Genomic DNA, 23,849 nt, shown 5'->3' with positions numbered 1-23,849 from the left:
TAGTTAATCACTCACTCCATGTGGGCTTCTTAATCCTTTATTTGATTGGATGATAATTCCTGTGTGAATGTCGAGATATTTCATTGGATAAAAAGCATTACATCATACCCGCGCATATTAAATCAGCAACATGGAAGCGACAACGCGATGATCCAGTCGGTTTTGTGGATTTTGTCGACTGAGTAACCTCACAGATCATCGGTACGAGCTATTTTGTCCCTTGTGGGAACGTGACGTGCTTCACAGCTGCATTTTCTGTTCTCAACTTTCGAGGCATCGATCAATTTGCGATAGAATGTAGAAAATGAATTGGGCTGTGTTGGGTTGAAGTGGTAGTGACAGCTCCGTCTCACGTTTGTATTGCCCCCACAGATAAGTCAAATCACATGTGTCAACGCGTACAAAGAGATAAACATGACAATTGACGACACTGTAATCTGTCGTAGGGTCACGTCTGTGTACATGAAGACAGCGTGGACTTTGCAGAGACTTAAAAGCCCCCCTCCCACCACCACCACTCAAAATTTTAATTTCCTTTTTTTTTTTTAAGGCTTTTAATTAAAATTTAGAGAGCTGCTCATTTCTGAGGGAAACTAGGCTTTTCAACATTATCTTATGACACAATGGCTTTGGGACTGAGGACTGAGGTAGTTATGTTGCAAAACATGGCACAAGGTGATATAACTTCCTACAAACTGATTGACTAGAAAAGAAATTGCCGGTGGCAGTAAACTTAATATTGTCCAGCAGCCTCTGCATATTGGTAAATATAACCCATCAGTGGACTGGATTTTGGGGCTGATCGATTTACAGTGGGTGACTTAACTAGCTGCTAAAATAGTTTAACTAAAGGAAAAGACAGCTAAACTATGCAGTAAGGTTCATCAAACAGACAACTGAAAACTATGTTTAACAATACCGTCATTTATTTTTCAGATTTTCTTAAGAGTGTTGAAAAGCATTCAAATACTTAATACTATGGGGGGCTTTATGAGCCATACTGACAGTCTTTAAGAACTCTGACATCACATCACATTTTTTTTCCTGATGTTCACCAGAAGGAAGGAATTTTTGGGAACCTTCTATCAGTAATGTTTTATTCATGGGTATAAAGAGTTATTTCAACAGTCAATGTCGTGATTAGAGTTGGAAAAATTTCATGTGACATCAGAGTTCCTAAACTCTGATAGTATTGTCCATAAAGCCCTTCTTAGAATTCAAAGGTTTGAACGCCTTTAACTCTTTTTACAAAAATTTAAAAAAGTAAATGGAAGTATATTTATGCATAGTTTAAGTGACCTGTTTATTAATGCCTGCTTCGATTTATAGAGGTCTTTTCCTTTACATTTAATGTCAGTAAGCCCAATCGGCATTTCAGGGGTCTTGCAAGTTCACGCAGATATCAACGAGACAGGTGGGGGCTCTCGCAAAGTAACATAGATAAAAGACATTATTTTGCGATAGTTGCTAGATTGGATGCCCATCTGGCTGTTGACTTAGCACATAATGTAAAATTGCGTCTTTTAGCAGCAATACTTTGGAAGGGCACCCACCTGTCTCGTCGATTTTTGCATGAACTCAAGTGCTGATTAGGCTTGTTGTGGTAATATTTGACGATCTCATAGTTAAAGATCACATCAGACCTGGTTGTCAGCTCTTGCTACACATGACGTTCAATTGAACTTACTGGTGCCTGTCTAGTGCAGCTCTGTTTCCTCTACCTCATGTCAGTGCATTTGCTGTTTTTGGATGTTATGTGGTATATTGTGTTCATGCAAATATGTTGTTTTTTGTCTGCCCGATGTCTTGTTCTTAACTGACTTATTACAGAAATAGGCAGTGGCCACTGTTTTGTCATGCCTTCATCATTGTTTATATATATATATATATATATAAGATTCATTCCCAAGGGCCTACATTTCATGTAGTCAGTAGTTAAAAGACTCAGACTGCATAGATTATATACATGGACATTTTTTATATCCTCACCTGAAGCTTTTACTTAATCATCCATGATTGCTGTTATTTGCTAATTTAATTCAACATTTCTAGACACAAATGTAGACTGTACAAACTTGAGTTTGTACTTTTTGCATACCCATACATGGTGTTCAAAAAAGGGCAAGTAGCAGGTTGCAGACAGCTGTCTACTGCCGTCCCCGTAGCAGGATGCAGACAGCTGTCTACTGCCGTCCCCGTAGCAGGATGCAGACAGCTGTCTACTGCCGTCCCCGTAGCAGGATGCAGACAGCTGTCTACTGCCGTCCCCGTAGCAGGTTGCAGACAGCTGTCTACTGCCGTCCCCGTAGCAGGATGCAGACAGCTGTCTACTGCCGTCCCCGTAGCAGGATGCAGACAGCTGTCTACTGCCGTCCCCGTAGCTGCCTACTTGGAATATTCTTACCATTTACATCAGTAGTAATTACTGACATAATTACTTTCAATTCAGTTGCCTGCTTTTGAACACAGACCTCCTTTTCCAATTCTAATTGAAAACCCAGCCCATATTATTTAGCATAAGAAGTAAACTGCTGTTTCAAATGAAATGTAGGTTTCAAATTTCACCCACAAAACTTATTCAGATCATGTTCATAATTCAGTGTACATGGGATAGGGCGGCTCATTGTGTGCAGTGTTTTCTGAGGGGTATCACTGATCAGTAGAGCAGCAGAAATGGATTGTCATTATCTGTGAAGAGACAAGAGATGTTAAACCACAATTAAAAAACAAACAAAAACAATCACTCTAAATGTAATTAAAAAAAGATACAGCAAAATGTGAGCTAAAGCTGTAAGTACAAAAGGACATATACATGCGTGATTACTGCCTCTTGTGGCCTGAATTTAATAGAGAAATTAGGATATGTTCCAGGTATTAATGGCTAAAATTCAGTCTTATAAGACATCAGATGTAGAAAAAAATATATATGTGCATACATATATATTCCCAGCACACATTACAGTTGTCATACTTGGACATGTACAGAGTAGAAGTCTCCTATTCTCATTTACCCTAATCCTTCAGCCTTTTCAAAATCTTGTGGGACAATTATGTTGAAACATTCAGAGAGAGCTATGAGTGAGTGAGTGCTTGGGGTTTAACGTCGTACTCAACAATTTTTCAGTCATCTGACAACGAAGGAATCCTTAAGGTGCATGTACGTGTAATGTGCCTCCTTGTTGCAGGACGGATTTCCACCACTCTTTTATTTAGTGCTACTTCACTGAGACGACTTACCGAAGGCAAGTAAGCCGCCCCGCCCGAGCCATTATACTGATACGGGTCAACCAGTCGTTGCACTGTCCCCTCATGCTGAACGCCAAGCGAGGAAGTTACAACTTTCTCTTTTAAAGTCCTAGGTGTGACTCGATCAAGGATTGATCCTGGATCTACCGGTCCCGAGAGAGAGCTACAAGATGTTGAGAATAATCTGCATAGTTTTGGGAAGGCTTCGTCTTTATTGACACACAGGGGCCTCCGGGGCTCAGTTAGTTAGCGCGCTAGCGCAGTGTAATGACCCAGGAGTCTCTCATCAATGGGGTCGCTGTGAGTTCAAGTCCAGTTCATGCTGGCTTCCTCTCCGGCCATAAGAGGGAAGGTCTGCCAGCAACCTGTGGATGGTCGTGGGTTTCCTCCGGGCTGTGCCCGGTTTCCTCCCACCGTAATGCTGGCCGCTGTCGTATAAGTGAAATACTCTTGAGTACGGCGTAAAACACCAATCAAATAAATAAATACTGACACACACAAATCGTTAGAATCATTTTCATATCAGCTGTATGCATAAATTCCATTGGAGAAAGCGCTTCAGTGGTTAAAGATTTACAGATATACAGATTAGAGTTTTTTCATATACCTGGTGAAGGGCAGTGTTTACTTTGGCCATTCCTATTTTTTCCCTCCCATATACCTGATTGCCAACATATAAGTGAAAAGCATTTGGACTTGCTGTTAAACACCAATGAAATAAATAAGTTTCAGGAGAATATATATACCCAACTCAAGGTACTGTGTTCAGACGTGTAACACAGGCAAAGAAGGGTCATATCCTCAAAAAACTGTAAGGTTCTCATCCCAAACCTTGTGAACATGCAGAAATTTTATAAAACGCAATTCAAAGTGATGCTTTCTGAGGTCTGTAAATCTGTGAATGAAAGAAATTTGTATGAAAAGTTATCTTTTTATTGAGAAACTGTCATTTTATTCTTGTTCAGTATACTTGTTAGTTTTAATGTAGCTTGGTTAGTTTGAGAGTCCAAATGTTTTCCAGAACTAAAAGGGCTCTAGATATTTCTCTGCAAAGCACACAGTCTGAGTCTCCTTTTTCTTATTTTCAGGCTGAATCCAAAAGGTGCCCCTGACCATCAATCGTCTTGCGTCAATCCAAGCCATGGCTGAGGGCGGAATTCCATCCTGTTTTAACTGTGTAATATGTGGTCAGGATGGGCTGAGTGAGCAGGAGATGAGGACACATGTACTGTTGGAACACGTGGAGGCGTCTGTGTGCTGCCCCTTCTGTGACATCCATGGGGGTTCTGTGGAAGAAATTGAAGACCATATGTACATGGAACATCTTGAACTCCTGAGTCCGAACAAGAGACAAAGCAGCGACGGCGAGGCCGATAACCCTCGATCAGATTCTTCTAGTTCACGTGATAAGTCTAGTTTTAAAAAGGGGAAAAAGGCCCCGTATGTAAATTTGGAATATTTTAATAAGAGTTTAGTAGACATAACTAAAGACGGGGGTAAATTATTTTCAGGTAGTAAAGGGCAGGTGATGCCCGTTGTCCATAGGAGATCTGACTGTGAATGGGATTCGGGTCAGAATGTAGTGGCACACGACCTGTCTGATACAGTGATGGCGGAGTCGTCAGTCCTTGAAAGGACAGAATTTATTAATGCAGAGACGGGGGAGAAGATGTACAAACTTCCTGTTGTTCATGTGATGTCCAACCCAGACAGTCAACTTCCCCAAAACAAGATGTCTTCCCTAGCCAGTAAAAGGGCACGGCTTTCTCTAGACGTTTCCCCCTGCAGCAAAAACTCGCCCCCCAAACCCACTGGTGATACATCAAGCTCTACCAGTTCAGGATCTGATTTCCACTGCCCACTATGCAAATTCACCACATCGTCAGAAGCTGAAATTCAGCGGCATGTCAATGTGTCTCACTTGGACGTATTAAGTCCTGCCAAACCCAGTGGCAGTGGCAGTATGGAGGGTCCTGGGTTCAGTCAGATGGAGAATGGAGCGAGTGCCGACAGTGACCAGTTCATGGAGATCGTCCCAGAAGGTGAACCTATCCCTAGTACAAGTCATCTGGACTTTGAGTGCCCCATATGTAACATGCACTTGGATTCAAGTTTGTCTCTCGAACTCCACGTCAACTCGAAACATTCAGATGTTCTTAGTCCTGATGTCCCTGCTAGTGAATCAGACTCAGTCCTTGCTGAAGCTACGACGAGTTGTGCCATGGATGATGATACACTGTGCCCTGTCTGTAATGTTCATATACCGGACCCTGTCACCATGACAGCGCATGTGGAAGGTCATTTTTCTTCTGAACAGATTCCTGGGTCGTCAGAAGGTAAAACATGTAAGCCAGGTCTACTATGGTTTACATAAATAGTTTGTCCTGCCTTTCCTTATTTAAGTTTTTTTTTTTTTATGTGTGAGTAAAACAGTTCTATGACATTTTCATCTGTATGAAACAATTTTAACAGATTTTTATTTGTTTGCAACAAATTATGAAATGTACAACTTTTTAATTTGTATGAAACAATTGTGGAACATTTTTGTTGAATCAGTGTATTATACTCCATGTATATTAGGGTGTACATGTAGTTGTGGACTTTCCTTTAATTTTCAATTGGCGCATGAACATAGTGCATTTATTGTTTGGCTTACTAATATAGTTTTTTGCTCTCAGAAATGTACACCCATAGTCAAATTGGTTTGTTTTGTTATGTGTAACGCAACCAACCCACTAAAAAGAGCTCTACAGACTGTAATTTTTGGGGTCGATCTCGATAAAAGTTTCTTTTTTTTTGTTTTTCTCTCCATTTTAATTTCTTTAAATTACCCATTTGTTTCATTAGCCAGGATAACAATAAAAGGAAACCATACAAACTGATTTGGTCGTTTTAGCCCCTAGAAAGAATTTTTAAGGATGGCCTTATGGCATGTATGGAGACATGATTTTCGAGCATAAGTATACATGTAACCATTTTCATTTGTTATATACAGATAGAGATGTTGCTTGTCAGATACAGGCCAAGGAATTAGCCAATCAGCTGACAGGAGATGCAGCCATGGCAGCTGACTTAGTAAACAGGGAGCTGATGGATGAAATACTAGCAAAAGATATAGCTGAAAAAGAGCAGTCTGAACAGTTGGATGAGCAGAAACAGTTTGAAAAGCTTCAGGTAATAACACTGTCATATAAATTATAACAGATATAGTGAACTCTGTCCATCACAAAGTGTAGCTTGTTTTCATTTGTAGGCCCAAAGCTTTGTTATGTGATGTGACTAGCAAGGAAACTAGTGAAACATTGCTACATGAAATTTTGAAATGGTCCCCGTTTATTAGAGAAACGATTTCTTGATGTTTTAGTTTGGTACAGTTGTCGATCATATCTATTGTCTAAATTATTGGATATACATACATTTAGGTCAACCTGTATTCAGACTACAAATATTGACTCAAGTTAAAGCTTTAGCTTCAACAAGCGTTCCCTGATGCTCCTTCAGTTGGCTCGAAACATTCAGATTCAGTTGAGAATTTTGTCATTTTAGGCCCAGTTTGGAATGGACAACAAAAACAACTACAAGAAACAGTACGAGCTGAACCTGGAGAGAGCTGTGTGTAAAGGGCAGATAAGCATGAACGAGTTCTACAGCCACAAGACTTCACTTGTACACAGCGGTGTAAATGGCATTGATGATGGTCACTCCTGTACAAAAGGTTTGTTGAATCGATCCCTATCAGTTTGAACCATTTTCACAAAAATCTGCCGTTTTCACTAAAATTTTGTAAATCCTGTATTTTGTTACTCAGAAGGTTTAAACTTGACATTGTCATGTGATGGATGAGGAAAGTCATAATTTTTCAGCGAAATCATTATGTCTATTTTTGTTGTATTTTAGACTTTGACAGAGCCGTTATTTTAATGGCTCAAATCAATGTACCAGTATTTCAAATTCTTAACTGCACGCCTAGGACTTTAAAAGAGGAAGTTGTAACTTCTTTGCTTGGCATTCAGCATGAAGGAGATAGTGCAACAACTGGTTGACCCGTATCAGTATAATGGCTCGGGCGGGCGGCTTACTTGCATTCAGTAAGGCGTCTCAGTGAAGCAGCACTAGATAAAAGAGCGGTGGAAATCCGTCCTGCAAAAATTGTTAAGTACGACATTAAACCCCAAGCACTCACTCACTCCAAAGTGCTTGTTTTTGAGTGTGGAATGGTGTACATGCAAATATACCTGAGATACATGTATGTGCTTCCCAAATTCAGAAGGTAAAAAAAAAGCCTTATTAACTTCAAGTATGCTATGATTCTACAGCAGACATGTGTTCAATGACAATTCACACTTGTCTAATGTGTCTAAAGATGGCTGAAATATTGCTGAAGTGGCGATGTTCATGTATTTTGTATTCACAGGTGTGATAGATCAGCTGCATCAGTTTTATGAGAAGTTACCCGCTAACGTGTCCGGGGTGTGGCTGTGCAGTGAGGCAGACCATTATGCTGCCTCCCATGGGGATAAGGGGTGGGGCTGTGGATACAGAAACCTACAGATGTTGCTCTCCTCTTTAGCCACTGACGACACATACCAGAAGATTCTCTTTAATGGTAAGGTTCAAGTTACTACATCTAGCTATCAAATCTTCATGTAACATCACACAAAGAATGCATGTATCTAGATATCTGATGAAGTAATGTGCCTTCAATGGTGCTAAATTTTTAAGTTGATAACAGCCACAAGTAACAAATCTTTATGTGACACAATGCATTGTAAAATATAATGTCAGGGAATTTGACCAAATTGTGAATTCTGGACATCACCCAAAGCGCTTCACAAATGCTCTTCACTGCATGACATGTATCCAGTGCCTGTACGCTCAACCTTTTCTCATGTTTGCAAGGTTTATATTCAAGCATATTCTGAAAGCATTATTCTGTGTAGACTGATAAAATTATACTTTTTGTGAAGCTCTGAAATTGGCCAATCTAACCAATGTAATTTTGTCTCCAAAATCGTATTCATTAATTGCACTGCTCTTTCACATGTGAAAAATTTGAGGAATTAGGGTATATGTGTTTGTCTTGACTATAGTATAGCATATCTAATGGCTGTGTATCTGATTATTACATGATAGGTAACTACTAAGTATGAGCGTACATGCGTCAGCAAATCACACATCTAGTTAATGTCTATCATTAACCATAAACACATATTTATATAAACCATAAACACAAGTTTAATAACCATAAACACGTATTCATGTGTTTATGGTTGATGTCTACTTGTCTGATGATCTCATGTGCAGCACTTGTTTGTTGATTATGTACTAAAATCATACATATAATTACATCATTATCCACCAAGAGGAGCATTCAGTTCACAAAACCTTATACATCAGTTACTTTTTTTAGGTAAATATAACCTAGACGGCCTATTTTACCAAAAAATATATATCTATTTGTTTATTTATTCATTTGATTGGTGTTACACACCGTACTCAAGAATATTTCACTTAGGCGACAGCAGCCCGCATTATGGTTGGAGAAAACTGGGCAGAGCCTGGGTGAAACACACGACCGTCTGCAGGTTGCTGGTAGACCTTCCCTCATACGGCTGGAGAGAAAAAAAAAATATGTATAAGAAATATGACTAACAAGGTTTTACTAATATAACTCCAGGACAGGATTCAGGTTTGCTGTTTTGTGTTTCTTGTCAGGTCGCCCTTTGATTCCCTCCATACCCAAGATACAGAGGTTGATAGAGACTGCCTGGCAGAAGGGGTTTGATGTCCAGGGGGCTGAGCAGCTGGGTGGTAAACTAGTGAACACGTCCAAGTGGATAGGTGCCACAGAAATAACAGCCACTCTACTCTCCCTCAGGGTCAGGTGAGTGCCTCTGGCTGTTTCGCATGATGTATACAGGGAACTGTTTTCAGTCTATGTAAAAGATTTTATTTTAAATTGTCATGCAAAACAGAGACTGTGTAAATTTAAAAGCACTCACTGTTCAGGCATCCTTGGTGATAATAAACAGTCTGCGTCATCTGTTTTGTCTAACATTCGATGAAGACCTCTTGTTTTCCACCAGTATGGATAATCGAACATGGTCTGACCGTGGTCGGCCCACAAGACTGTATACGAGGACCATACAGTTAACATGGTCATAGGATATAGGCGACTAGCATCTGCCTTTACAGTATGTGACACTGTGCCAGGTTGAATGTGACACTGTGCCTTTACAGTATATGCCTGGACAGGTGGAATATCACTAGCAAACTGTGTTAATTTCAGATGTGAGTTGCTGGATTTCCACACCCCAACAGGCCCTGCTGGCACCCACCCACAGATGTTGACCTGGGTCAGAGACTACTTTATGAGATCTGCACCACATAAGCCCCCTCTGTATCTACAGCATCAGGGTGAGAATACACTTTAGTGCAGGCAATAAACTTACCAGTAAACCTATAGCTTTTAAATGACAGTTTGACGAATGTGTTAAAAAGGGCTAGAGCCTTTTCAGATTGCCTTGTTAAAATGATGGGGAGGAGACTCAAGGACACTTTATGATTTGATTGTTGGATTCTAACAGGTCATAGCAGAACTATTGTGGGTATAGAAGAGCTGAAGGATGGTTGCCTGCGGCCATTATTATTTGACCCCAGCTGCAGCAAGCGGCAGATGGAACAGCTCAAAGGGGAAGTAACTGCGAACCATTTACGAATGCTGCGACGGACAATCCAGGGTCTCAAAGCCAAACAGTATCAGATTGTAGCAGTTATGGGTATATTGGAAGAGGATCATTATGAAGTAAGTGCAGAGGTAAAAAGCCTTTAAAACGGTCAGATTTAGGATTCCAAATGAAAATTGTGTTGTTGCTCATGTAGATGTATTTAATAAAAGTGTTTTTATTTTTCTCTACTCTGTTTAATCGTTAGATCTACTCTGAATTTGGAGATTAAAATCTGTTTGTGATGTAAATTAGTGGGTGGGAGTAGTTTCCTGCTTGCTTTTATATGTTTGTCTATTAGTTTATAGAAACATGGACTTAAAAACATTTGATTATTTGAGATAACTGATGTTAATGTACTAGATAGCCAGGTTTGTACATTTGTACAAGAGAGTCGTGATTGTTAATTTTCAATTTTACACTGAGCAGCTATGTGTAATTTGTAATTGACCATTTGAATTCTTGAAGCCTGTTTTCTTCAGACCTACATGCGGTACTTACTCGAATATTGTTTGGAAACCATTAGCTATCAGTAGTTTTACAAATTTGAAGGGTAAAGGGTTAAAATATTTCTTTTCTGTTTATTTACTTTTCTTATTGGTATTTTACACTATACTCAAGCATATTTCTGATAATTGGAATTATTTTTGATTTTATACTTACTTTTTGGTCTCGTTTCTTTTTTTTTTCAGAACAGTAAAGTCATCCGATCACAACGAATTCCATAAATGTGTATTGGGTCTTACTGAATTTTTAGTGCTATTTATCAGTGTGTCTTTTCATGCCTGTACATGAACCAAATTTATACTGTGAAGAATTCCACCCAAGCAACATAAGCAAGAATCATTTTGAACTAGTTGGAAAGTTGTGGGTCTTGCTAAAAACAGGCTTTCGACGGCTGTTCTCAAATATCATAAAGAAGGTAGAAATCATGATAGATGCTGTAATAATTACTGGAAGGGTACATGGAGTTTTCCAAAAAAAAAAAAGCCAAAATCTCATCCTACACATTATGAAAATTGCCTTTGATGGATTACAAGCTTATATTTGCATGTTTATGATATCCATTTTATATTAGAGACACTCATGCATATCAAACTCAAGACATTCTTTTACACTTTTTAACATGTACAGTCTCAGTTTTTTGCTTGCCCAAAATTCCTCATGAAGTTTTTTCTCACAGTAAGTCTTCTAAGATATCTTTTTACTGTTGTATTGACATGCGACAAAAGAAACAAGCATCCTCTTAAAAGTGTTTTTAGTCATTGATTTGGAAATCTGCACTGAAAATTATTCTACAAAGATGAACATTTGGATATACATCTAGACTCTCGCCCACTTTCACTTGAAGGTTGACTGAAAATTTACAGTTTACACTTAATATGTTAGAGTTTACACTTAATATGTTAGAGTTTACACTTAATATGTTAGAGTTTACACTTGATATTATACATGAGCAGAATATACCATTACATGTTTTAGTTAGGAGAAAAATCTTTCAGTATTTTATCAGAAATTTGTTCAGCATTACATGTTTTATACTCTGGTTATTCTCCATTGTTGCTCAGGATTTAGTTTCACAAGACAGCATTTAATACGAGGTTTTCAGAAAGAAACGGCTGTTTTTTAACCTGTATTGACAGTTTCTGTTTCGTTTACAAGGGCAGTGCAATATGTGTAATTTTTGTAAAATATTTTGTTGTTTGATTTTTTCATCTTTGTGACAGAGTTAAATATAAATGACTTGGCTCTGTGTATGTTCTTCAGAGATGAATCCATGCGAACATAAATTTTCAGCTTGACTCTTTTCATACGACTGCAGTGACAAGACTCTTGAATTCATGCATGATTACCTTAATTCCTCAACATTTTTCGCATGTTTGTATGCTGTTCATTCAAGCATATTCTGGAGGTATTATTCTGTGTTGATTGACAAGATTATATTTTTAAAATTTTTTTTATTTAGTTTTATCTCTAAAATCAACTTAAAAATGTGCATAAATTGCATTGAAAGTTGCTCTTTCAAATGCGAAAAGGTTGAGGAATTACAGTATGCAGAACACATGCTTTTGGTTATCAACCAATCATGGGACAAGACACAATAAGAAACCCTCAGTCATTGGCCAGACTGATCATTGGGTAGTGATTGTGAGAAACTCCACTGGGTTGGCTGATCTATGCCAGAAACAATAATAGTTACATAAGAGCAGTTTTATGATCACATGAAAAATGTGGATCTGTACAATTTGTCTTAATGGACAGACATCTGCTTTTAGGAGTAATTTTTTGACAATCATATGCTAAGCACATGTCGTATTAGTGATAATTGAAGATTATTACTCACGGGTTGCGTTTAGAAAGATTTTCCAGTGATCATTGAATTCGATGAAGGTGCTTGAATTCTTTTAAAAGATTTTCATAACCTTGGAAGTATTTGGAAGAGAGTTTATTTTGGGATACATCATTGGGAATGTAGTGGTACTTGATCTTTCAGTGTTGAACGTTATATTGCATTATGTTTGATAGGGACCGATAAATAAACTGCCGGCTTAAATAGTATCTGTTAATCTCAACATGAAGATTTATACTTTATACTGAATTGGCCTTGAAAGTCCTGAAAAACATGTAGGATGTGTATGGTTTTTGAAGTACCCTAAATGACTTATAATTTCATCCACAAAAATCCATTTTTAGAGGCAAATGAATGTCATCAAATATTTTTGTGCCAAAGCTTACAATTTTCGAGAAGAGTATCATCCCCTGTTCCAACCAAACCTCAAAACTCCTTACCAAAAGAACTCAGTAGAACTATCAGAATCAGAAAAAATTGGCAAGTTAGTCAGGGACAGAATTTATGTTCATTTAGGGTATTTTGTGTTTCATAGGACAGAACTCTATGTATTAAAGGGGTGAGTCAGAAAGCTGGCTTGCCGTAATCAGAAAATCTCTCGGCTTTTTTTCCCTCTGAATGCCTGTGAACAGATCAGTTTGTTGAAAATACTTGTACTTATAGATTTATTGAAGCTTTTGCAGGGTGTTTGCCTTCAGTATTCAGGCTTATTTCCAAGCATTTTTTGAAGTGCTAGATATTCAAAGTGCTCATCGCCATTCCATTTGTGATCTCAGTCTATGTCAAACTTGAATGACAAAATGACTCAATGTTGTGAATTAATTTTGCCATATTTCATTGTATTTATTTAATTTTTGCACGCATATCTACCTTGAGTAGTCGCATTAACAACATAATATGGTCCATTAGCCTACATTTCGTGGCTGTGAGGAATGTTTTTTTTTGCAATTTTTTTTGCATTTCAGTTAAGTTTGTAGATATAATTGTTGAAAGGAACAGTATGGATGGGCAGTACACTTGTTGATATACATGGAAGGCTCAAAGAATTTGTGTGCATGACAGCTTCAACTTATATTGTTATGAATGGAAAAATATTTTTGGAAAATGTATGCTTTGGATATAACTTAATCAATAACAAACCCCACATTTCTAGATGCTAGATACATTGCATTTTTATTATTACAATATACTTGTCAACAGGCATATTAGGAACAATTTTAAAGTGTTCGAGATGAAAATGTTTTCTGCAGTCGAGTTACCTGTAAACCTATAGATTTCGTTTCCTTAAAACTCAGTTCTAAGCTATTTTGAAAACGTTGTTGTATGTGACTCCACTGCACTGCTTATGAAGTCACGCACATGTAGGATGTTATGGCTGGTGTCAGTAAAACAGAAGTGTTATTCAATGTGAGCACTTTCTTTTGAGAATTCAGTGATGTATTGGTTAGCCCTTTTTGAGTGAATCTTGTTTTCACAGAATGGCTTACAACAGGCAGATACTTTGTCTTGGTTTAGAGTTTATGCGTTTGCCCAGTAAATACACAGAGAACTATTTGTAGGACATGCTCTATCAGCATACAAATACAAGGTATAAAAGTGAAGAAAAAGTTCCTGTTCAAGAGGAGATAACTATTGTTTGCCCATTAAAGTTCACAACTTCACATAGTGAACTTTAATGGAATTAACAGTTGTGAAGTGTAATGGAATTAACAATGCGGGAATGTAAATGGTCAAGAAGAGTCGAATATTAACTGTTGCCCTTACACTTTGATATTCCACGTTGGTCAAACCAACAGGCCAGTTGGGCAAACAATAGTTATCTCCTCTTGAACAGGAACTTTTTCTTTTCACTTTTATACCATGTATTTGTCTGCTGATAGAGCATGTCCTACAAACAGTTTTCTGTACATATGTACATTCATGTATAATGACTTAAATATCTCCCACCAGTTATGTTCAGCCGCATTTCATTCCGATTGGTCATGTTACCAACCCAATTGGTCTTGTGACTAAGTCTGACAGATGCACCTATGTACTTAATTACATGCCAGAATGCATTTACAGACATGTTTTTCAGATCTGAGCCAATGTTAGCTCTTTTGAGCTAATAAAAATTTCTTAGCCTTCTTTAAACACAGCTATCATGATGGTACAATATAATGTTTGTGTTTTAGTAAGATTTTCATTTACAGATATTTCCCATAGATTTCCTCAGATACGGCTTAACTTCTTTTTTTTTTAACTTTATTGAATTTATTTTTCTTTATTATTTCTTGGTATTTACATTTTTCAAGAATCACATTCAGTGGGGTTAGAAATGTGTAAGTGCACGGATAAATATACACATAAAGTGTCCATTCATTCACTAGTCCCAACCTTCAGCTAATTGTGGTATTTGTATGTATTTTGTATTTGCATATCAGTTCATGAATTTTCCCTGTCACAATATGTTCTTGAAAAAAAGAAAAACATAGGATGAGGTTGGGAGAATGGAAGTATATAAGCACAAATTCACAATAGCTTCAACATCCCTGAAAAGTTCAATGTCTTCTTGCATTTGGGCATTATATTGATGGCCCATGTTAAAAGATACTCTTACACACTGACCGAATGACTAACAGTGCTGACCAAATAACCTAACACTGCTGACCAAATAACCTAACAGTGCTGAATCCAGTTCACAAAGATGTTGTACATGTATGATAATCGCACATATAAGGCAGTGGTACAGTAATACTTTCGTGCAAAGTATCATACTACAGATGTAGGATAAAAGTATGTCATACGCCACTTTGTGAAACTGGGCCCAGCTTGCTTCAGCTACAAATGTGCTCTGCCACAAATACATCTTGCGTGAAAAGCAGTTGTGCCAGATGCATGGAAAACTTATGTGGAACAATACTTTTGTGCACTTGATTAGTACACTATCTCCCATTACAGTTCTGTGTAATCTAGTTTGTCATATCTTGGAAAACTGTGTATGGACCTTAATCAAAGTGATGGTGATGAAATGCTTGTATCAGATAAGGGATTTGTTTGACACAACATAAGCTGAACTAAACAATACATTTGAGATATAGATATAGACAGTTTCCCAAGGATGATATAGACAGGACAGGTAAATTCGGGAAAAGTATCAATGATGGCCCTTTGAAATTATCTGGAAATGCTCGTCTCAACACATTAATAAGCTCGTCCCGATTGTAGAGGCCGCATAACTGAATACCTTATTGTAAGTCATGTCTTAAATGGCATTGGGAACATCTTGATGCTTTCCATGAAGATAGTGATGGTCATCAAGTCTTGGATGAAGTTACCCATGAACTGGAGATATGTGAAATTAACACGTAAAATCAAAGTTTAATTCATCAGTGGAGAGGGATGGGGACGAGAGGTGAGGTATTTAATCGTCATGCTTTATTTGCACATGCATAGTCAAAATCAATGTTACATATGACATGTTCATATCTGCAGTGTTTGCACACATGTGCTTTTACCAGTGATAAATGTTTTAAAAAAATAAAAAATCAATCAGACATGTATACGTTTTTTTTTTTTTTTCTGTTTTGTGTTGGTTTTTGATAGTGTGAAACTCATTTGACTGACGACGCTTTATGTTTTACTTTATATGAGGCAGGCTCTCGGGTCATACATGGGAAGGTCTGCCAGCAACCTACGGATGGTCCTGGGTTTCCACTGGGCTGTGCCCAGTTTCCACCGACCATAATGCTGGCGGCTGTTGTATAAGTGAAAAATTCTCCAGTACAGCGTAAAACACCATTCAAATAAATAAATAAAATATATGAGGCAGGCATGGAACTCATCACACATATTTTTGGGTGGAAGATAGCCCGTAGAGGTCAACGTGTGTGCCTCACCCAATACCCGACAACTGCGGACGAAATGCTACTGCCTTGAGAGCTTTAATAGCATAATACGAACCTCCAATCTAAAAGTAATTGGGAAAGTCTGCCAGCAAGCTGTGGATGTTTGTGCGTTTCCCCCCAGGTTCTGCCCGGTTTCCTCCCACCTTATTGCTGTCCGCTGTTGTATAAGTGAAATATTCTTGTGTACGGTGTAAAACTCCAATCAAATATATAAATAAATCCAATCTAATTAGTCATGATCAACTAGTCTTGGTATTCTACATGTACCATACAGTCCACACTCCTGTCACAAGCTTGTTATGGTTTCCCTGTATATTGGAAGTTCTGCCAGCAACCTACGGATAGTGGTGGGTTTACCCAAGGCACTGCCCAGTTTCCTTCCACTATAAAGCTGGCCACCACACCATAAGTGAAATTTTCTTAAGTATGGCATAAAACACCAAACAAATAAATAAATCCTCAGTCATCAGACACAATGACCTTTTGACCTTTATGGATGTCTATGATGTTTAAACATCCCAATAACTAACCGTGAAATCTTTAGATGTTAAAATGATAAATTTAATCTTCACATGCAAAACCACACAGTTTTTGTACAACACATTTGTGGCTAAGTACACTGGCCAAATAAACTGCAGAGACAAAGGAAGCAACTTTGAAATTTTGACTTGAAAAATCACTTCACAGAATCAGCCCCAGTACAGAAACACAGGACTAAACCAGTATAAATCAAATAGGTTACTGTAACTGCCCAACAATTTCACCCCAAAAGTGAGTTTTCAGTGGAAAATAAAGGCCAAAGTATCGCTTTTGGTGATGAAATTTTCTACCTAACCATCGATAGATCTCACAGAATCAGGCAAAGTTAGCAACATATTCACGGGCGTAATTTTAGGTCATTCATGTTTTGGAATACACAAAGAGTACACGAAAAGGAATGAACACCATTATATGCACGGTACGGTACATTATCAAAGAAGATTTTATCATGTTTTTCAGCAATTACAAGTCTTTGCCAGATTATAAGAAGTATTTGAAAGCACAGCCAACTGTAAAGCAGGAGTCTGAAGTACATGTAGTAACCCTGTGATAGATTAATGCATGACATATACATGCAACAAACAAGTGGCAAATTAAAGATTTGCACGAATGACTTTATGAATTACTTCATAATGAATAAATGAATTCAATTAAAATATATCATCAAAATGTACATATTGTGGCATGGGAAAAAGATGAAAAAAAAGTTGTGTGCATCTGCATTTCACATCAGAGTTTGGCATATCTCTCTGAAACTAATATACCTAGCCTGGTGCACTAGAAACTACATACAGTAATTGCATTGTAAGTGATGAAGCCATAAAAATGAGTGTAAATTAATGGTGTATTTTATGTGGGGGTCGGGGTGCTGGTTGCGGCAGCGACATGTGCAGTAAGGTCACATGACATGCATGTATGTTCATACCGTATGTGTCTCCTAACCTGTCGTAAGTAGGAAAGTCTTCCAGCAACCTGCGGATGGTGGTGGGCTTCCTCCCGGCTTTGCCCAGTTTCCTCCTGCCATAATGCTGGCCGTCGTCGTATAAGTGAAATATTCTTGAGTACGGCGTAAAACACCAATCAAATAAATAAATAAATAAATAAATCTTCTAGCCTGTAAAGTTATGATTAACTTCATTTACAAGTCTCCAAGAAAAGATTGCCAGTTGCTACATGATTATCAATGGATGGATTATGAAGTATTCATGTGCTTGTTACATGAAAATCTGTGCGCATGGTGGAACTGTAACACAGGATGTCATGTCCATATATCTGACATGTATCTCACACAGATTATCTTGTAGCACAAAACAAAACAAAACAAAACAAAAATCAGGTCATGTTGATATGGCACCCCAATCATAAAGTTCAGATATACTATTGTCCAGCATGCAGTTATGAAAACTTGACTAACTAGCTAATGAGTTCATTACCTGGGAAAATAGGTGAAAGATCATAGGCATTGACCACAATGTAATCTTGTCTGGAGGATCCGAAAATGATTGCATGTATGGAGTTTCATAAAATGTAACAGTAGTTTTGTTAAAAGTTATTGGTTATGAAGATATTTCAGTAACGGATGGAACACACAAGACAACACGAGTCCAATCAGAAATCCACTGCGGTATGATCAGGAGTCACAGAACTAAACTCTGTTGATAACTTCTTAAGAGCAAACTGTAAAACAGATCAGCCTAAATAAAAGTATAAAAGTTGCACTTAAAACTGTAATACCATTCTAGCTACAAATAATATGCAGACAGACTATGGTTTCTTCTTGGCAGTGATGTCATCTCTCATGAAGGTCTCATTAAATTTGATTCATGTACCACAGAAAGCTAGAAACATTCAACTCCCTGTTTGTATGCCGTTATTGTGAAATACTGTGGACGCAAGTTACAATGGAACAAAATGAGGGGGGGAAAAAACACTAAGATACATTTGTGCAAGCTTCCTAGACTTCCTTCAATAGATGGATCCTGGGTAATTATTTTAGCCATACTGTTACTGGCTGTGTGTAATACCAAACTGGCGAATCAGGAACGCAGAACCTAAAAAAGTCATAACGATACATATCAAAGGGAAGTAACACTAGTAAACATTGGCGTAAGCTTCTTGCACTTCCTTCACCAGGTGGATGCGGTTTAACATCTTGGCCATAGGCTCTATTGTCATTGGCTGAGTGGAGTACCAAACTGGTGAATCAGGGACACAGGACCTCTCCGGGACCAAGTAAAATATATCACTCCTCGTCTTCAGAGATTCAGGACTGGAAAAGTAGGAGCTGCAACACAAGAAGTTTGGTGTGTTTAGGCCAAACCAATTTAAAGTTTAGTTTTATGGGCACAATAAACTCATTTCAATATCAGAGGAGGGTATCAAAATAAAAATAACTTAATCTTGATAGCCGGCACTTGCCCGTGGGAGACATGTGAATAACAAACTTCAGCTCAATACATGAAGCACTGAAGACCTGAATTTGGTAGCTTACCGTAATTAATGTGCATACAGATCATGAGCTCAACTAAGGGCAAATTGCCATTGACCTGGTTGTATATACTGTAAAATTTTCAACTTTTTTCAACCACTAAAGCACTTTTTCAGTGAAATATATGCATACAAAATGAAAATGATGCTAAGAAATGATTTCTTTGTCTCATTAAAGATGCAGCTTCATTAGACTGTGCAAATTATTTCTCTATACCTCATAGTTTTGTCAGAACATTTCAAAATATTGGTTGCAAAGGCGCTCGAAAAGAACTAGGGTAGCCATGAACGGGTATCTCAGGTCAGTTTAATAACTGCCATCAGTGAAAGAGTGAGTGAGGGCACTAGGGTTTAACGTCGCACTTAACATCAGTGAAAGAGAGATCACTCACCACTTTGACAGATAGAATTCATACAGCTTGACAGGACACCTCAATGGGTTATCCAGATTTTCTGCCTGTTCCATTATTGGATGTTCTTCTTTCTTCTTTTTGTCTTTGTCTTGGGCTAAAGTGAAAGAGAAACCAAAATGGTTTTTCAGGTTTTACAGGTGAGATAAACACAAAAAACATACTATTATAATGATGATTTCTTTGATGAAAAAGCTCAGTAGTAGTCTTGACTGTATATTTCAATATATCGTTTGCAAATTATACCTGTATATACTGTTCGTATATATATTTCATGTGCATGTATCTGTGGAGTACATGTACTACAGCTTGGAAACTCAATATAAATACCTTCTATATTACATTCAAACGTGTCTTTTCATTAGCATATCATTGAGAAAATACTGTCTTTCACAGAGAGTTTAGCCGAAAATTTCTAGCTGTAAAGTTTAGCCGATTTAAGTTGCCGGTGGAGATGACTGGGGAGAGTGATCAACTCCCAGCTCTGCAGTAATCCCCAGTGACGGTCTGGATGATGACCTTCACCACATGGGGTGAATTCCAAAGGGAAGGACTGAGAGAAAGGTGTAAACACATCCCCTAGTGCATGTACACCATAATTAAAACAGTGTTTGTTGTGTGTAAGAAGCCATTGTGCTCAAGGTTGCGTCGGTTGGTCGCTGACAATGTTTACTTCTTTTTGACACATGAAATAACTTGCGGTAAATGATCTAAAACCTTTCCTATTGGTTACTTTTGCAAAGTTTGAGTTGGGGGCAGTCTGGCATATGGGATGAATGGCCAACGCACCCAACCCCCACTTAAACTTCATGAAGGTTTTGGTTGCTAATACGCATCGCACAGGCTTACTACTTGACAGAGAGGCTTGAAGATTTCCCGATCAGTCACACCTTTATCTTTACTCCTGAATTAAAATGAAGAAAGTTTGATGTGGAAATTGCAACAAACCTGTAAATTCCAAAATGTTTCAAAGCATGTCCACACTAACAGGCAAACTGACGTATTACTTCTCAGGTTGACAGGCTAAACATCCTTGCTACAATAGCAGGCCTCAATTAACTAACTGAGCGATGATGCCCCATAAGTAAATTCAACAAATCGATAAAGAAAGGTATTTCAGTGATATAGGTCTGATTGGTAAGTATCAGTTGTCAAGTTTTTGTAAAATGGGAGCGAAGTTTGCCACAGTTCACAAACATGATATTTCGTTACAATCGAAACTCTCCTCCCATTTCAGAAGAGTTCTATTTTCCTGCCGTATCAAATCGTGCTAAACACAGAGAACACACTACAGCAAAGTTTCAAAAACTACATGTATCACGTTTTCAAACATATACTGGGTTGAGAACTCAAAGTCACGTGAGCAAAAATGTCTACAGGTAACTGACAGCTTACCAATTTCAACACTGACCAATTAGAGGAGTTTATTTTCATTGACCCGCCCCTGAAATAGTTGTCACGATTGTGAAATCTCCTGCCAAATCTGGACTAGCAGACAGAGGTCTATAAATTCACATTTATGTCCAGTGAAATGCATGTACACTTTCTTTAGACTGCTTTTGACTTTGCCACTACACCATTTCAGTAAAGCCATAATAAAGTCATGTAGTCATGCTTTTCAGTGATCTATACAGCACACGTAATAGATATCTGTCCACCTACCATAATGCTGGCTGCCGTCGTATAAGTGAAATATTCTTGAGTAGGGCGTAAAACACCAATCAAATAAATGAATAAAATAATACATATCTGTACAATAACAGACCTACTGGGAAGGCCAGTGGGCATGGAGATTCCCCTGTATGAATCAAAGATTTGTAAACAGTGGTGTCACTGCCATTTTACGGTTTAATGTCATGAGCAGTTGATTCTACAAAGGCTTTTCTGACTTAAGTCAAAATTTGAAATACAGTTTTAAAGCTTATTTTGGGGACCCAAGGAACTGACATGTCGACCACTCCAGAAATGTTATCTGAAGACAAATGTATCAAAATTTCAACTTCCAGTAGCAAAATCTAACCATTGTGTTAAGGTTTTAAATTTTGACCAAACTCAGTAATGTGGAATTGGCCCCAGAAATCACAGACACCTGTAGTTAGCCTAGAGGTTATAGATGTAACCAGAACCTGAAAAGGCATCACACCAGCTTTCATACACCTCAGCCGTATATGTACGCATGTAAGCAGAACTTGAGGCACCACACCAGCTTTCATACACCTCACTCATAAATGTACACATGTAACCAGAACTTCAGAAGGCATCACACCAGATTTCATACGCCTCACCCGTAAATGTACACATGTAACCAGAACTTGAGATGCATCACACCAGCTTTCATACACCTCACCCATAAATGTACACATGTAACCAGAACTTCAGAAGGCATCACACCAGATTTCATACACCTCACTCGTAAATGTACACATGTAACCAGAACTTGAGGCACCACACCAGCTTTCATACACCACATCCGTAAATGTACACATGTAACCAGAACTTGAGGAGGCATCACACCAGCTTTCATACACCTCACCAGTTAGTGTACATAAGTACATGTATGTCAACACTCTAAAATTTCGACCATGACTAAATTTCTCTTTCTGCCCGATTCAGAGAGTTCTAGCTGATCTTACAAAATCGTACTAGAAACATGATGCAAGTTTCAGTACCAAACACAACTATTTTCATCTAAAAATGCACTTTTTGGGTCAAAGTTCCAGTCATTTAAAGTACAAACAAAAATACATTACCTGGTTTGCTGGGCGTTCCCGCGTAATATCGAAGGTACACACTTCTCCCTACTGTGGACTTAGCCCCTTGGATCTGGGGTGCTCCAGGGTTTTTCTTCCAATGTTTCATGATATGACTGAAGGAGAGCTTCATGTGATCCTGGGGAGTCCTCAGTTTGAAGTACTTGGTGTTGAAATAGACGAGGGTGTTGAGGAGGACGTGTGGAGAGTGGGCGCCCAGCTGTTTACATTCCCATAGGTGCTCCTCTTCTATACGGCAAACCAGCTGACCTGTACATGAACATTGTTGTTGTGTTAAAAATGAGGGGTAATTCCAGTGAATAACATCACAAAAATCATAAAATATACTCAATGTAAATGCTGAACTATGGACAGACAGACAGACAGACAGGGTGATTCCAGTACACCCCAATCCCCCCAACTCCAACTTCGTTGCATCTTGGGTGTAACATCAAAAACAGCCTGGGATCTGATCTGAACTTGTATTGACAATGTCACTTAAATGCAGAAGTCTTCTGTATTGTTGGTATTTTTGATCAACTTTGGGCCGAATTGTTTTCTACAAATATACACTAAAGTTACATTTGTGTATGAGTTAAACCACACAAAAACACTTCCACAAAGCTTTGTTAACTGATTAGGTGGCATTCTAAACCAGACACAGCTTGTTTAGCAAGTTACCAGAAATTGAATCTACTAAATTTTGTGCAAGTAAGCTAAATTTAAAAAATACTGAGCACATGATGGGTTAAATGGGGAATACTTCTTGTACTCTGGTACAGTTTAATCTTTGAGTCCTACCTGCTGAGTTGAGTTTTGGTTTGAACCGCTGTACAACTTCATTCAGGCACTCCGTAAACTTCTCGTAGTAAATATCTGTGAAGATGTTGTCAATGCGACCATTCTCAAACAGATAGTTCTGAATACCTGCAATTATATAAACACAACAACGACAACATGTTAACATACACAGGTATGTACATTATGGTGGGAGGAAACCGGGCACAGCCCACGGGAAACCCACGACCATGTGCAGGTTGCCAAAAAACTAATAACAGTAAAACTTAATACCATGTGGTACTGTCAGTACAATGAGTGAGTGAGTGAGTGAGTGCTTGGGGTTTAATGTCGTACTCAACAATTTTTCAGTCATATGACGACGAAGGAATCATTAGGGTGCATGTACGTGTAATGTGCCTCCTTGTTGCAGGACAGATTTCCACCGCTCTTTTATTTAGTGCTGCTTCACTGAGACGACTTACCGAAGGCAAGTAAGCCGCCCTGCCCGAGGTCAGTACAATGAAAAAATGTAATTTACATGCAAACATTACAAATTATTTTCCTCGCTTTTATGTCATTTTTCGCTGCCTTATGGCCACAACTGAATGCTACATGCAGAACTGAGCGACATGCCACAAACAGCCACTTTGAAATGTCACAAGACCTACTTGTGG

General features: G+C 38.3%; 2 protein-coding genes across 2 annotated transcripts in view; one reads left to right on the top strand and one right to left on the bottom strand.

Moving 5' to 3' along the window:
• Positions 1–119: 119 nt before the first annotated feature.
• On the top strand, positions 120–11,243 carry LOC135476078 (zinc finger-containing ubiquitin peptidase 1-like). Its single transcript, XM_064755977.1, has 9 exons — positions 120–201; positions 4,335–5,582; positions 6,242–6,420; positions 6,793–6,961; positions 7,661–7,852; positions 8,962–9,130; positions 9,536–9,663; positions 9,834–10,051; positions 10,664–11,243. Exons 2-9 carry the CDS (start codon positions 4,388–4,390, stop codon positions 10,697–10,699), a joined length of 2,286 nt encoding a protein of 761 aa, XP_064612047.1. The 5' UTR covers positions 120–201; positions 4,335–4,387; the 3' UTR covers positions 10,700–11,243.
• Positions 11,244–18,069: 6,826 nt separating this feature from the next.
• Positions 18,070–23,849, bottom strand: part of LOC135476987 (zinc finger MYM-type protein 4-like) — a 28,136-nt gene continuing 22,356 nt past the window's right edge. The window contains 4 exon segments of the mRNA XM_064757138.1: positions 18,070–19,032; positions 19,628–19,742; positions 22,396–22,665; positions 23,197–23,322. Coding sequence (XP_064613208.1) covers positions 18,840–19,032; positions 19,628–19,742; positions 22,396–22,665; positions 23,197–23,322 — 704 coding nt within the window. The 3' untranslated portion in view covers positions 18,070–18,839.

This window comes from Liolophura sinensis, chromosome 1 (genome assembly GCF_032854445.1).
Source record: "Liolophura sinensis isolate JHLJ2023 chromosome 1, CUHK_Ljap_v2, whole genome shotgun sequence".
Taxonomy (NCBI): domain Eukaryota; kingdom Metazoa; phylum Mollusca; class Polyplacophora; order Chitonida; family Chitonidae; genus Liolophura; species Liolophura sinensis.
This window is presented reverse-complemented; position numbering and strand designations above follow the sequence as displayed.

Coding starts and splice junctions, on each gene's coding strand:
- LOC135476078 (XM_064755977.1), top strand. CDS start 4,388: ATGGCTGAGGGCGGAATTCCATCCTGTTTTAACTGTGTAATATGTGGT. Junction 5,583..6,241: donor GATTCCTGGGTCGTCAGAAG/GTAAAACATGTA, acceptor TGTTATATACAG/ATAGAGATGTTGCTTGTCAG. Junction 9,131..9,535: donor CTACTCTCCCTCAGGGTCAG/GTGAGTGCCTCT, acceptor TGTTAATTTCAG/ATGTGAGTTGCTGGATTTCC.